Raw genomic sequence first — 14,961 nt, 5'->3', positions numbered from 1 at the left:
AGCCCGACACGGTGGCTACGATGGCAGCGATTTATTTAGGAAAGATCATTAAGTAACTGATTTATTATCGGTCACCAGCGGATCGGACTGCCGTAGGGTCCGCGTTTTGCGTCGAGCGTTTTGTCTCGGGTGGTTTTTCGGTGATTACTTCCTCGCCAGCATCTTCTACAGGGTTTGCTGTGGATGCGTGGAACCCGCCAGCAAACTGCCACCGTCCGAGCTTATCCAAGGCTCTGAGGAATAGTATGGCTGTCCCAAAAGCTGTGTGTCAGTGGTGGTGGCGCTGGTGGTTTATTTTTTTTCTCGGAAACAGAAGCGACCAACAAACCGAGCCTGGACAAGAAGCATGCCAGCAGCAGGGAAAAACAAACGATCGAAAATGGGGGAAAAAGCATGGAAGAAAGCAAACTATACGAGAAGGTGAAGTATACGGCACAAACTCCCGGTAGATGCCGATGGGAAAGCTTCACGAAATATAAATGAATAAAAATTTTTAATTTATATCATCGCTACCGAAAATATGTACGCCTCCGGACGCGCCCGGACAAGAATGGAGTGAAAAATGACGATCATCGCACCACCGGTTGGGGTTCTCGTTTTTCTTCTATCATCATGGTTCACCAAAATAGTCCCATTTCCTATGGTTCTAATTGGGTATCGTATCGGGAAACGGTCACAACCTTTCAGGACATAGACTAGAGAATTTATGAATAGAAGTGTTGGCCGTAGCCTTGCCTGTGTCTGCAGATACATTGAGTTGAAATCTTAAGTTAGGTGTTTCGACTACGGTTAGCTTTCCTAACTCTGCTCAGCCACCTGTGCTTTCTGTGAATGAAATTTGGCGATGCAAAATAGGAGATTATAAATTTCCTTAAACTGCGCCAAAATTGAATGGTCAAAGACAAAGTGCAAATGTGACACGATTAGAGCCCACCAAATGCTATCACGTTTGTCAAATTGAATAACACGCAACGTTTTATGGCTGTCTTCCTGTTTTGGTGACAACGGAACAGACGAATAATTTGACAACAAATTGGTTGTATCTCTTGATGCTCTCTAGGCGAGGAACGTCCATGTTTACTTTCGTTCGCCAAAAGCAGACCCATTTCCAGACAATAGAGGCCTTGAGTGGAAACGTTAAGAATTAAGAATCAAAGCATATTTCACTCTCAATTATTAGCCTCATCTAACGAAGCAAAAGTGACTACTGCGGATGGCCCAATGGATATGGTGGAAATTAGTTAAAGTTCAACCGAAAAACAACAATACTAACGGCACTGGATTAAACGTTATTCTAGGAATTGCCTATTCTGCACCTGATATTACACCCTTAGCATTCGTTCCAGCCAGCCACACACAAATTCTGAACGCGATTTATTAAGGTTAAAGCCAAAACCCCTTCGATCACGGGATCCAATTAGTTCCCATGAGCATCTCTAATGGGCAAACTGTCCCGAAAAGATCTCGGCCGTATCGGGCCCACTTCCCACCGATGGGAAATGAAGAATCTATGCTAACGAAAACCACCTCCTTCGAGCATCAAGCTGAATGAAATATGGCAAATGCCTGTGATTATGATGTTATGGATGATGATTATTAGCAGGAGAATCGATTTGGTTTCCGTTCCCATCCTTTCCAGGCGATCGACTTTAACGATGCTTCGGCTCGAATGGAGCATACGGATCATCGTCACTTTTACGGAATGTGTTCGTGATTCGTTGCCGAAACGGAAAGACGAGGAAAGCTCACTCCTTCACTCGTGCGTGTTTGCGTTTATACGAGCAGCAACAAAAAAAATGATCGACTTCTGGTCGGCAGCTGAGATCTGCCAAGTCCATTTGTGTGCCGTTCTCGTAACAGGAACCAAAGTAAATAATTTAAATCAAACGCTAAACAGTGAAAGCCAGATTAGACCAGCCAAAACCCTACTCGAACGCTCTACGGTACGCGTGAACCGTACCGTGGAAGGTAGCCAATGATCAAGGAAATAACATTTTTCTTAATAGATTCCTGTCCCATCTAACGGGCTACCATGCAGGGCGGGGAGACCATTGAATGGTGTCCCCGGGGCCAGAAACAAACAATGTCTTATAAAAATTAACAAGAACAAGATACTTAAAAGCCAACCGGGGGTGCGATTTCTGCCTCAACAACACCGTATCGTCTCTTCCCTCCTGTAATTCTGCGCGCTCGCTCTCCGCCACTCGCTCGACACCAAAGAAAATCACATAAATATCGAAATAAAAATGTTGTTCTCTCTGAATAAAATTATCTCCACCCGCTCGAACCACCCTGCTGCACGCCCGGCATCACCTTCACCTCATCTGGGTGAGGCTGTCGAAGAGAAGCGCAGCAAACTTCACAAAACGTTGGTGCAAACGTGTAGGATCGCTAAGAATACGGGAAGGTGGGTATGAAACCACCATCTCCCCATCATTCTACACAATCGATGTGTACGCGCGAGTGTGTCGAAATGTCGAAAGCGAAATCGAGACTAATTTATTCCATAACTTGTTAAACGGTTAACTAATATTTGATAGTGGGCAGCACAGCGCACCCGGTGACTAAACCCAAACTCCCGCGGTCCGCCATGGACCCGGTGGCACAGGTTGTGGGAAAACCTTTCCCAATCGATCGACCCGATGATGCAGGGAGGGTTGTGTGTTGGGCTGTGAGTGTGTCACTACCAGATGAGACAGGCAATGCCGAATCGCTCCGTGGTTCGTCCTTGTCGTCTAGTTGCGGTTAGCATAAAAAATGATGCCCCGTTTTCTTGGTGCGTTTTTTTGCTGTGTGTGTGTGTGTCGTTGTCGTTTTGCTTCTACCCTGATTCCGATTCTACTCTATCAAGGGGTTTCATTCAATGTCCGTGTATAGACCAGGGCAAGCGCCTTCTATTTCCGTCCTTTCCACTGTCGAACAGGCGTTTAGGGAACGGGAACGTTGAAACGGGGGTAACATATTTTCTAGTCCGGGCCGTGGGTTATGTTTGTTGTTATTTTTGTTATCCTCCTCCTCCATCTGCAGGTTGGCTGAACCGGTGCTGGTGCCTGTGAAACCATAGGCAGGGGACACACAACAAAATGTCTCCAAGTTTCGTGATTTCTTTCCCTAATTTATCAACGTCAAATTGAAATTAATGTTGCTGGCGAACTAATTTAATTAATTTCAATAGACATGCATCGAACCAATCCTTTCTAATGTGAAGTACATTTTGTTCGATTGTTTAAGTGTTCAAATGCTCACGATAAAACACTTAATAATAGTTTAACAAAATACTCAAAATAAATAATGAAATAAATTAAATCGTATTAATTAATTTCTGTCAATGTTTTCACCTGCAGAGGGACGAGAGTGTGTCAACTGTGGTGCGACATCGACACCCTTGTGGCGAAGGGACGGTACTGGTCACTATCTGTGCAATGCCTGCGGACTCTACTACAAGATGAACGGCCAGAATCGTCCACTGATCAAACCGAAACGAAGACTGGTTAGCGTAAGTATCTAAGCCTCTACAAACAGGAAATTCGTCAGAAATTGGCAATTAAAGCACTGTTTTCGCACGTACATGTTACCCTTCAAACGGACCTATATAGCGTCAGTCAGATTAGGCTCAAGGAGTATTCAAGTAGACTCATGGAGTTTGTTTTGCAAGGTAACAACACAATACTGCTTAATATGCACTTCATCATCTCCAAGAACTGCAGCATTCTCAAACTTTGGGGAGATGTTTCACACGTTCACACACGCTTTGCTCCAGGTATCGCGTGTCAATCAAAAGTTTTATCGCCTACTCGCGTCTGATTATAATCCAAGATCGTGGAGAATCTTAACAGATGCAAAGCAAAAAACAAGCGAAACACGGTGTGACAATCAAACGAAATTAAGAACTCACTGTTTCGTGAAGCCTGCCAAGCGTTCAAGTAACAAATTCATCCGTTTCCTTTACGGAAAGCAGCACTAGTGAGGAGCGACCCAAAGACATTCAGTGAGCGCGATTCATAAACACGCTATATTTATGATAATTTTTAATTGTAAGTAGCAATATCGATGAGTATCATCAGAGCACGACAAGATAATTTTTGCATCTCGTTTCGGCCCCATCGACGAACCATGCAGATCACACACGGACACACGGTGAGTTGTGGTGCTGGTGGCATTATTTTGACTCGCTGAATCGTCTCGTGTAATGCGGACACAGAGCTCCAGACAACAGAAGCCACTGTGCCTGTTGTGTTTTGGGGCTGCGCCTCGAACGGGAAGGCGCTTGATCGGATGATCTTGATTGTTGGTCATATCATGATGATTTTTTGTTTCTCTTTGCGGTGTTGCTCTGTTGGAAGGAATTTATAAACGCCTTTTTCCTTTTCTAAAGAGCGAAGCAAGTGGGCGAAAACGTATCGAATAACTGGCCGAGATGGTGACAAGTGTTTTGTTTGTACTGGTGCTAATTGGATTGATCGATATCGATATCGGTCGCGAGAGTCGTTTGATTAAATCTCGAGACGGGGCTGTACGTAATCGTTAGAAATGTTTTCATTTGATATTAAAAATGAAAAAGAGCTTAAAAAACATTCGAGCTACATGTAACGTTTATTATTATTTAACATACTTTACATGCAAAGAATTAATAACTCTGAAATGCAAGGCACCAGTATGACCTTCTTGTGAAAAACCGCTATCCCCAGGAAGAGTGTACGCATACACCGATACCGATTTCAATTTTAACGAGGTTAAACCCACTTTTTACAGTGCAACTCACAGCATACTCGTTGCACTTTTGCTTTCATCCAGTGCGACAGCCTGCACGATCAGCAATTTTACTTTCTACTTTATGGTTCATTTCGCAACCGCCGCCCGTAAACGCATCAGCCCAACATCGTTGAGGAGGCGTGTTGACCGATTATTGTTTCAGCTTGTTTCATCGATTATTTTCAGTGCGTATGTGTGTGTGCGCGAATTTTTTTTGTACTGCAAGAATAGGGTTCCGAAAATTGCAATTTCGTCCTCACTGCACACAATCCAGCCAGCCTCATTTCGATACCGAAGTAATCGAGTTTCTACAGCGAGGACCTGGGCAAGAAAAACGAATGTACAAGTAGTAGTTGGACTGAAATGGGCTGGCTAGTAGGATGGGCAGACCCAAGCACAACATGTGTGAGAAATATTATCAAAATCGAATAAATCATCTCGATGATCCCGTCCGGACTCATCGTATTGGTGTGCGTAAGGTCCGCTTCTACCGTTAAGTGTTGGTTGGGACCATTCGCTCTAATAATATTAAACTGGATTAAACGTTTTCTAAGCTATTGATAACGTAGATCGCATATTGGCTACCAAATGGACTAACAATCGATCGTGCGAAAAGTCTGACATCGAAGCCTCGAAAGCAACGTATTTTCTGTTAAACGTCCTGGATTCTAGAAATCAATCCCAATCTCGAAATATGGGGGCGCCCCAATTTTAATTGCCCTATCCGACAATCAAAAAAGAGAGATCAATCAACCATCTCGCCAGTCGTCCCATCTGATCATCGATCGAAAGCGCGGGACTGTGGAAAGCAAATTGTAGGGTTGTGGTTTCTCAAGCTCTCGGAAGGATCCACGGTAAGCGTTGCCGTTTCGGTCATAGTTGAGCATCCTCTTTTTTTCCCATGCACTGCAAAAATGCATCTTCGATGAGCTGCTCGCGAACATAATGCTAATAACAACACAACTCCATGCAAGAAAAAAACAAAAACGCCCGTAGACAATCTAACGATGATCCCGGTGACCATGATCATGATGCAATCTGTACGAAAAGAAACGGTTTCTCTTCCCAAGCAGCAACCTGTAGTGTCTGGGAAACAATTCGTTCCGTCGAATGAGAGAGGGAGAGAGGGCAAAAGGACCGGGACCGACCGAATGGACAGGTTGTTTCTGTACGTTGTTCGATTTAATTAGTTTACATCCGATATAAATAAGGAAGTGATTTAATTTATTTCAATGGCTGTACGGTGCAGGCATTCGGGGCTTTTCCGCAGCGGTTTCGGTAAACTGCTTTGGCGACCGTGAGCGAATGCGTACACACGATAACAACCCCCATGGCGCTATGCAAAGGATGGCAGGTGGGGAGGAAGAGACTGTCTCTTAACTCCCTCCTCCTCCCCATGTTATTTACTTTATGGTATGCACATTATCCTTACATATGGCCAGCGAACACCGAGGAATCCGGAGGAAAAACGCATGCTGGAAGATCTTACAATCTTCCGCTTATCGCAAACTACCGATCGGCTTCAGTGCCTGGTAGCGGTTGGTCCCACCGGTTGTATGGCAATTTTTCGACCCAGTAGCACCCCAGCATCGTTCTCGAAAACGACTCGACAACTCCCAGCTACACAATTGACAATCGTGTAACGATTTTTTCCAGCGTTTACCGCTCTCGGTCTGTCGGCGAACTGCACTTTTCGGGACCAAAGTTGTGCGGTTTTTGTCCAAAGGGAATTTGTGTATTCAAATCAAATAACAATTTAAAACAAGCATTCTGCTGTTCGAACGCGCAACCAGTTCGAACGGACTAAAGAAAGCATGAAACGAAGGAGAGTTTTTGATCCGCCGGACCAACCGTGAGCGATTTTCCGTTTTTCTTTTTATTTAACTCCGGAATGATGAATTAGGTATGGCAATTAAATAATTTCTGCAACGATTTTAATGATTCATAAAGAGCAATGAAACAGGCTAGCTGATGAGTGAGCAGAATATTTTCTACGTCCATGGTAGCAGTTCGCCGAGCAGCTGCAGCCTGGTGAGGCTGGCCTAAGGGTCTAATGCGATGCTCAACATTTACACCTGCTCGTGCTAATGGTGGCTTTGCAGAGCAGGTTGTTTTGACCCTAACAAAGAAAACATTATGTAGCTGTCTGCCCTTCGTATATCCATTGCGTGTCATGCGTGTTGTCCCGAGCGCCAGACAGCATTGAATGAGTATGTGAATTAAACGTATGAAAAGTGAAAAAATAATGAAAAATACCACAGAAAATTTAACAAAATTAATGAATATACGCCAGTGAATCTACCAAATGATACTACAAATTGCAGTGCTGCTGGTGAACTAGATTTATTTTAACATTTTTCCATCATTTTCCTCTGAACTACATGGGTATCTGGCTCTCCCTCTCTCTCGCACTCTCTCTCTCTCTTTTCCTTGGACCGGTAACATCTGTGTTCTGGTCAACAAGATGCCTGACATGGACATTTAGGGCAGGCAAGCTCATTTTTTGCCCCCTATACGCCCCTGGTAACATCGTGCGTCGCATTTTCTCAACGCACTTCTTTTGACCAAACGGCAGGGATCCGCAGCGGCAGCGGACGGTCTGTGAGACCGTGCTTCTTATCAGTTACATAGATCTTCACTTAATAATTGTGAATAGCATCAACATTCCCCCACCCTCAAAAACGGCCAAATGGTCAACATCGAACAAAAAAAGCTTGCAGCAGACGAGCAAAAAGAAAAAAAACCAAACGCAACTACACAACAACCAAAATCCAGGGGGGCCATTGTACCTTCGTTTCGGTGGGAGAAAGCAAGGGTAGAGCAGACAAATAAACAGGAAAATGTAGCCACCTTGACACACGCTAGAGCGCCTTTTCTTTCACTGCGCGCCTGTAAAAGGTGACATACAAAAGACAGAAGAGTAATTATCTTCACCTACAGCTTTGGAAACTTGCGTATAGGAGCATCTAAACGGAGTCATGAAATTGTATGGTCCGTTTTGTTTGAGCCGATCTGCACTACGGAAGTGAAACGACTAACGCCAGCCTTGGAACTTGCGGGTGATACCGGACGGTGACCCACAGAAGGAGAAAAATTAAGGCAAACATTTTCTCGCCATGACGTGTGGAACGTTGTATCAAGAGCTTGAGCCCCCGGCCATGATCAGCTAAACGGGAACCAATTCAAACAACTGTAAACTCCAACTCATTTAGTGCCGGAAGTGTACTGCAACGCAACCGGTTGAATGTATTATTTGAAGGTCGTTTTATTTGCTTTACTTCCAAAAAATGACAGAGCGCTGTACTCACGATTGTCACAATTAGAGACAAAATAAATGGTCAAATGTGTATGGTTGGGTGGTTTTTGGACACGAAGTTAAAAAATTGAATCAAATGTCGTATGAAATTGTCTGTTCCTCAAATGTCAAAGGCTGCGTAATGGATTTTAATGTATGAAATGGGGGAAAATTCAAAAAATCACTTACTAATAGGAACTGAAGATGGTAAAGCAAGTTTTAAAGCGGTAAAGAAGCAAAAGTTTAATTCTGGAACGAGCTAGTTTTTGAGATGAAAGCTACAAAAGAAAATAATCGTTCAGACCTCCTTCAAATATCACCTTTATATGCAACAAAGAAGAGATTTCGAAATTCCTCCCGATGTCCTTCATTTGTATCATTCTCATTTAATTCCGCTCCCATAAATGATGCCCCAGAGCGCGCGCGCACGTTTTGCGCTTCGACGAAGGCTCTAATAAAACAAAAAGAATTATATTTATACGTTCATGCACCGAATCCCATGGCCGAATCAGGCAATCCTCATGGGTAGAGCTGCTGTGTCCATCGCGAAGGTGAGTGACAACATTTCACAGAATCACCCAAACAAACGAAGCCCACAACATCGTCGAAAGGCATAAGACACATACCAAGCAAGAAGGGACCTCAAAATAAAAGAAAAGAATTGCTTGAGTTGTCCGTTTTGTGTACAATAAGCCATGATTCATGCAATATTAGTAACGTTCACAACGACTTCGTCATCGCTGGCAGGGAACGCGAGCCTTCGGGATCCCAAGACGCATGCTTTGCAAGCGACGAACCAGGCAGACTCGCCCAGTACCCACGCTCTGCGGGGCGCCAACCAAATCGGTTCGGTGTAGAGTTCCCGAAGATTGGTTCTCAGGAACGTACCGGGGTCGAGTCACTTCTCCAGGGATCAGCTTCTCATTTGCTTCTCAAAAAAATCATAAATGCTGGACGGAATGGCAGGCAGGGAGGATGTACCTTTTCTTCAGTTTATTGACTAATTTAAATTAATTTCTCATCGTGCCAATGAGCACCGGCTACGACGACATCAGAATCATTCCCAGCACAACTGGTGTGCCCTTCTACTCATTCTCCTCCTCCTCGAGGTATCAAGTCCTCGCACAAAATCCGCTCGTGGAAACGCAAGATGACCACTAAGGCATCACCGGGTGGTTAAAAGCTTCCGTTCGGGTAGCAGGTTCCGGGTCGGTTCGGAACAGCAAACTCACAGCGGGACGCTTTGGTATAGGCGGGCCAGAACTCAACCAGAAGAAGCCTCCAGAAGAGGAAAAAAAATACATAGCTTCTGAGATATTGTGGTAGATGAAATTTTAATTAGCACACTGCGCCAAAATGTGCACGCCTGCAGCTTCACGCGACCACTTAGCCGTTCATCGAGCGGCCATTACGTCCAAAAAATCCGAGCCCCGCACCAAATCCACACTGGGTTGAATGCCGCGATGATTTGCCCCATCACTACCGCCCAGGCACGCTCATCAGGTAAAGCTCATCTGCCGCCCGGAAATCACACGAAGGAGGAGCAAACCTTCAGTAACTAATGCGCTCCAACTATTCGACACAACGGCAGTCACAACTGCACAGTTGGAAGTGCTCAATTATTCACTAATTGCCCGATGCGTGGTTTTTGTTTGTTTTTAATTGACATCGAGCCGGTCGAGCAGAAGAGAAAATCGGGTAAGGGTTACGTGCGCATCCGCTGACACGTGAAGCAGCTTCACTACATGGGCCCTCAAGAGACCGCGGATGAATATTGGTGTCTGTTTATGATATCTGACACCGTTTCGGGACGGTGACTTTGGGAAGAACCTTCCCAATGATCTCCGAAGGGCGATCAGCGAGCGAAAAATGTGCTTCGCTGTACCGAACAAAACGCTGCAGCGAACGCGAGCGGAACTGATTACTGGTAAATTGGACGGTAATTTTCAAACCTTGTACAACATGGTGCGGCTTCCGCCATGCCTCTCCTCGTCCCCTCGACATACCTTCGACGCACGAAAGATGTATCCTTGCGTGCAATGTCTGAAGGAAACAAAACGCGCACCCAATTGTACCGGCGAGGGGAACATTGTATCGAAACTGTCCTTAGCTCGGGGCGAAAAGCTTGAACCGTTCGATCGTACCCGTCTCGTCGCCTGTGCACATCCGTACCATCCGTCAATCGATCATAAATATATGCTAAACGTACACTGCCCGCCGGAAACCATTTGGGAATATGTTTGTACCGTGCCGGATGAGACGGCGGTTGCTGTTCGAACATTATTATCTTGCCCGGAATTCCACCGCAGGAATGTGCCCTCTGCATGATCGGAGAGCGCTTGGCGGGAGTAGTTTAACTTCAATGTGAATGTCACTTATTACTTGGTGGTGACATATTTCGTTGTATGATCCAATAAAGTTCTCTGCGTTGCACACCCAGGCCCCCAGTGCCAGACGTGACCAAGGCCATATCGTGCAGTTTATTATGATGCACTTGAAGTCATGCACAGGTGTAGTACCTCGATGAGCCTGTCGCTCTCGCTCCCTCTGGTATCCTTGCGTGTTGAACGTTTTGTGTATAGACACATGGTTGAGACAATCAGTAAAAACCGGTTCTTACACCCGTTACCACCCAGTAATGGCCCGGTGGCGCCCAGCTTCTTCGACCCGATGGAGTCAGTTTCCAAGATCGACGTCATCTCTTCCCGCCCGATAGTGAGACCGATGCTGACGCTAGATGGATAGCTGGGAAGATGATGATGATGATGACGCCAATGTACGTGATCGGCACTAGCCGCACGTCCCGCAGGATCCTCAACACCGTAGGCGAAGGCCCGGCCGGTGGCACGAGCATGGATCTGCTTAATTCAATCTATTACAAGCTCGATTAAATCGGCACGATCGTAAATTAGTCGTGTTTTCGAGTTACCCTCAGCCCAATCGTCCCAAACCAGTAAATTGTGCATGCGTTCATTAGACACCGGGCTGGCATGCTTGTAATACTGCATGTCGTTCGGTGCTTCTCGTGATGGTTAATAATTGTACAAAAGTGCATAAATTATAAGGTAAAACAATAATTCTCCCAGCCCCCAACCGCTCGCTGTTCACACTTTTCTCGACAACGCGATCGTTGGGCGTCAGTTTGAGACAAACGCGACTTCGCTGGTGCCCCAGGAGCAACCGGTATGCTTTCCAGAATGGCAGCAGTAGAAGTCAGGCACAAACGTCAGCCCAGTCAGTCACACCAGCCAAACTAAATCCAGTCAGTCATTCAGCCAGTCAACCACTCCGGACGGCATGAGTGTCTGTGTATGTGTGTGGCATGAATGAGCCACGGATGACATTGAGATAATCACGATTTCATCTGACTGCCGCGTGCAGACACCGGGTATGCAAGATGGATAGCTCCCAAGGTACGTCCTCTATTGCTAGCGTGGGTCACTGCCTAGATCTCTGGCGAGCAGCACGACACAGACCTGCTGCGGATCTATCTTCGTCACGGATGACGGAATATGGTTGGAGACAGATATGGATAGGTACGTACTGCTTCAATCCTGAAGTTGGTGTGTTATCAGAGTTACACCAAAACCTGGTACGAGCGAATAGCACAAACTACCAAATCAGAACCACTCCGTTTGAACTTGAACTATCAAACGAAAATCGAATGCAAAACAGTTTGTGCTTGCTTTTTATTGTGTGTGTGTGTGCCATAATTGTCACGAACGTAAGCAAACTTTCGCCAAGAATTTCCTAATCTATCCGTTCCTTCCAGAAACTAATGCCATCCAAAAACGCGGTAATTGATTCCACCTGCTTTGACCTGCTTTCGAACGCGCAATTCACTCTAAAAACATGATTGTTACGGTACAAAAAAAAAAAAAAACAAAAAAGGCAGTAAAAAACTTTTCTGCCATCCTTCAAGCACAAGAAAACACTCTTTAAAACAGAAAACATTGAGGGCAGATCGAGATTCACTGCTTCCCGGAATTCATTTGCATATTACAACGAATGAGCCTACGTAACATTGCTTGAATAAATACTGCTTTATTAGGAAAGCGTTTGCGATGGAAAGTGAAATGGTGGAACTCACTGGGCCAGGAATGGTCGCGTCCATTGCCCAAACCTTTGTATCCGCCCTGCTGTCTTCCAAACCCCAAAGCAGTAACTGTGGAGGATTCGTTGCGAGGTCGCAAGGTCGCATGGTCGCGTCGGTGAGCGTGCTGTGCGATTGTGCGACCACTGTGTTGCGAGGTCTTGAACTCATCATGATCCGCACGAACCGGCATACGCCAAACGGCCGGTGTGTTCCGCTTCGGTCCCGTGCGGTTGGTCCGTTATGTTAATAATGTTAATTATTGGGTTATAAAATTTATCGATAAATCAGTTTTGCTCATCATACCACGCGGCGGTGGACCTGCACGTAACGACTGCACGGAGGTAATGGTAAGCAAGCGATTTGCTTAAAATTCTAAAACAAAAAAAAAACCCGCAAACGAAGGGCTCTCATTGTCTGGCTGGGGATTCCTGGTTGAGTGAGTTGTTTCGGGAATGTACTGCTTCCGGACGGTGGACTCCGATGCGATGACGGACGACGTCGAAGCAGCCGGGCAGACAGGTTTATAGTCTGTTTGAGCAAAGTTATTAGCATGGCAATCGCACAAACCTGCCCGAAAGCGTAACCGTAGCTGGCAAGCAGCAAGGTCGAAGAAATAATTTTCTACGGCATCGCAAAGTCTTTGCTTCGCAATCCCCGAGCAAGGTTGCAAGCTTGACATCTCTATAGGTAGGGCACCTTAGTTGTGACCCTTCTGAGCCAAATCCATCCTTGCTGGTATGCTCGATGTTCTTCCTCCCACCTTCTTTACTAATTCGAGGAATTCATTAGCTTGTTCGATAATGCTTACCCCGTACGACCGAACCAGCGCGTTTGGGGACACGGTTTTTATGTGCTTTTAATTGTGTCGAACACGTTTTAAAACGACTGAAACGTTCGTGAGCAGTAAAGTAAATACACCACCGTACGAAGCGACTAACCACAGCGGGTAAGGTTCAATTCAAGATCATCGTTTGATTGTTTGTTTCCTTCATTTTCGATCTCACGGTCATGCTAAGCATCACTAACAAACCCAAAGCATCATCCGATCGCTAACTGCGCCGATCGACGAACAACGCGCAAAGCGAAATGTATGGGGTTTTTCGGGTTTATTTTCGGAGGATTTCGGGGAGTGAAGCCGGAAAAGTAATTTAATTAATTTTCGAACATAAAATTGACCATCGAGGCGCAAAATCGTGAGAGACGATTTTGGGACGGAGACCCCAAACAACCGTTGCCGTTTTTTCTCCGAAAATCCAAACTCCTTCGCACTGAAGTCTTCCTTCGTTGCGTTCCCGGAGATTTTGCTGAGTTGTTCTTGGCGACTACAAATTTCCAGCGAAATTGAAACGCGATACATTCCAATTAGCATTTTGGTGACTCGCCTAACGCGCGCGCGCCTCCACGATACGAACGATATGGGTGCGTTGCAGCAAATGTGCAACCACATCAACTTCGGCACCTTCGATACGGCCACCAAAAAAAAAAAAACCCGATGGGACCAATAAATTAGATCCTAAGCCCAAACCGATCCACACCAAATCGACAACCTTCGGGAACGTGAAACGGGAGGCGTGAAGGAACGTTCGCACGGACGATCAGAAGAACCTTAGCGATATCGCAAGCATTCTTCCTTCTTCCAAAGGACGACATTTGCTCGCTGATCGTTACTGTCGCCGATGCTGCCCGCTAATATAGTTGTCAGCTTAGGGTAGCGTGGTGGTTAGGTACGGTATTTTGTCGACGGTCGGGGCCAAGATGGATGGTACGAGCGTTGGTCGCAGTTTTGCAAACGCGCCACAACGGATCGGCGGTGAAATATGGTTCCTACCATCGGTGTAGCCGAACGCTTGCAAACAGTTTCATTTACGCAGCGTGGACAAGAACTGCTGCTGCTAAAACGAAGCGTTTCGCAATGTTTTGTCATTCGCCAGTGTACGGATTCCTTACACCGACCTGACATAGCTCTCCCACAGCCTGTTGCGTACCGGGCAGGAGCGTTCTGGTTTGCACGGAAAATGAGGAACCGAAAAATTCGCCACACAGTAAGCAATAGCGAACGAAAGACAAACATACACAAAACAAAACGTGCCCACCAAATCACCCACAGGGTATGGTGAAGTTTGGCAGGGCTTTGGATATTTATAAACTTTGATGTAACATATATTTTAACACCATAATTTAACTACCGCGTCGTCCATGGCCAGCCTCTGCCCTGTGGGTCAGTTCGGTTCCGAACGTTCAGCTTCCCTCGATGGTGATAATATTCAGCATCGACTTCTTTTCGTTCTTGTGGCGTTTGCGTTATGGTCCGCTGTTGGAGTTTTGTTTCTCGCTCCTTTTTTATGGTGCTTTTTAAAAGTTTTCTTCACACTTCATCGTTGTTCACTTGTACCTTTGCCGGTTGGGTCCGGTGACGTTTTCACCTTCCCAATGGCAATCCCAGAGATGTTTCTTCTATGCGCAGGAGCATCGGACACTTTGTTGTTGTTTTTGGTTTGTCGTGCTTCTTGTTTGAAAATCCACGAGGGAGCCTTGAAGAGATGACTGAATGGCGCATAATATTGCACAGCCACAGTCCTCCCTCAAACACGCATTGCACGGTGGACGACGGAAAATCGATGCTCAAATCGGGAGAATATTTGAAGCGTTAAGTAATGTGTTAGAGTGGTAAAAAAGTGAGAAGAAAAAAAAAGAGAGAGAGAGAGAGAGAGAGAGAGATATTTCAAGAAAACAAACGCTACATTACACCCCCAACGCACAAACAGCATAAATCAATGTCACTCAGTGGAAGGAAAATCCGCCTGCGGAAGGGTGGGTC

The 14,961-nt window shown here is 45.7% G+C and overlaps 3 protein-coding genes across 4 annotated transcripts in view; 1 reads left to right on the top strand and 2 right to left on the bottom strand.

The window, feature by feature from the left end:
- Positions 1–14,961, bottom strand: part of LOC126565732 (uncharacterized) — a 578,093-nt gene that overhangs the window by 535,556 nt on the left and 27,576 nt on the right. The gene's annotated exons all lie outside the window — the stretch shown is intronic.
- Positions 1–14,961, top strand: part of LOC126557583 (GATA-binding factor C) — an 82,594-nt gene that overhangs the window by 46,941 nt on the left and 20,692 nt on the right. For both annotated transcript variants that reach the window (XM_050213399.1, XM_050213398.1), the window contains exon 3: positions 3,345–3,496. In XM_050213399.1, the coding sequence (XP_050069356.1) occupies positions 3,345–3,496 (152 nt within the window). The remainder of the gene's footprint in view (positions 1–3,344; positions 3,497–14,961) is intronic.
- The window catches only part of LOC126565723 (pre-mRNA-splicing factor ISY1 homolog), an 85,622-nt gene continuing 76,304 nt past the window's right edge, over positions 5,644–14,961 (bottom strand). The window contains exon 4 of the mRNA XM_050222932.1: positions 5,644–5,658. The gene's annotated coding sequence lies outside the window, so the exon portion shown is untranslated. The remainder of the gene's footprint in view (positions 5,659–14,961) is intronic.

Source organism: Anopheles maculipalpis, chromosome 2RL (assembly GCF_943734695.1).
Source record: "Anopheles maculipalpis chromosome 2RL, idAnoMacuDA_375_x, whole genome shotgun sequence".
In the NCBI taxonomy this organism is placed as follows: domain Eukaryota; kingdom Metazoa; phylum Arthropoda; class Insecta; order Diptera; family Culicidae; genus Anopheles; species Anopheles maculipalpis.
Note: the sequence above shows the minus strand (reverse complement) of the source record. Positions and strands in the feature narration are given on the sequence as shown.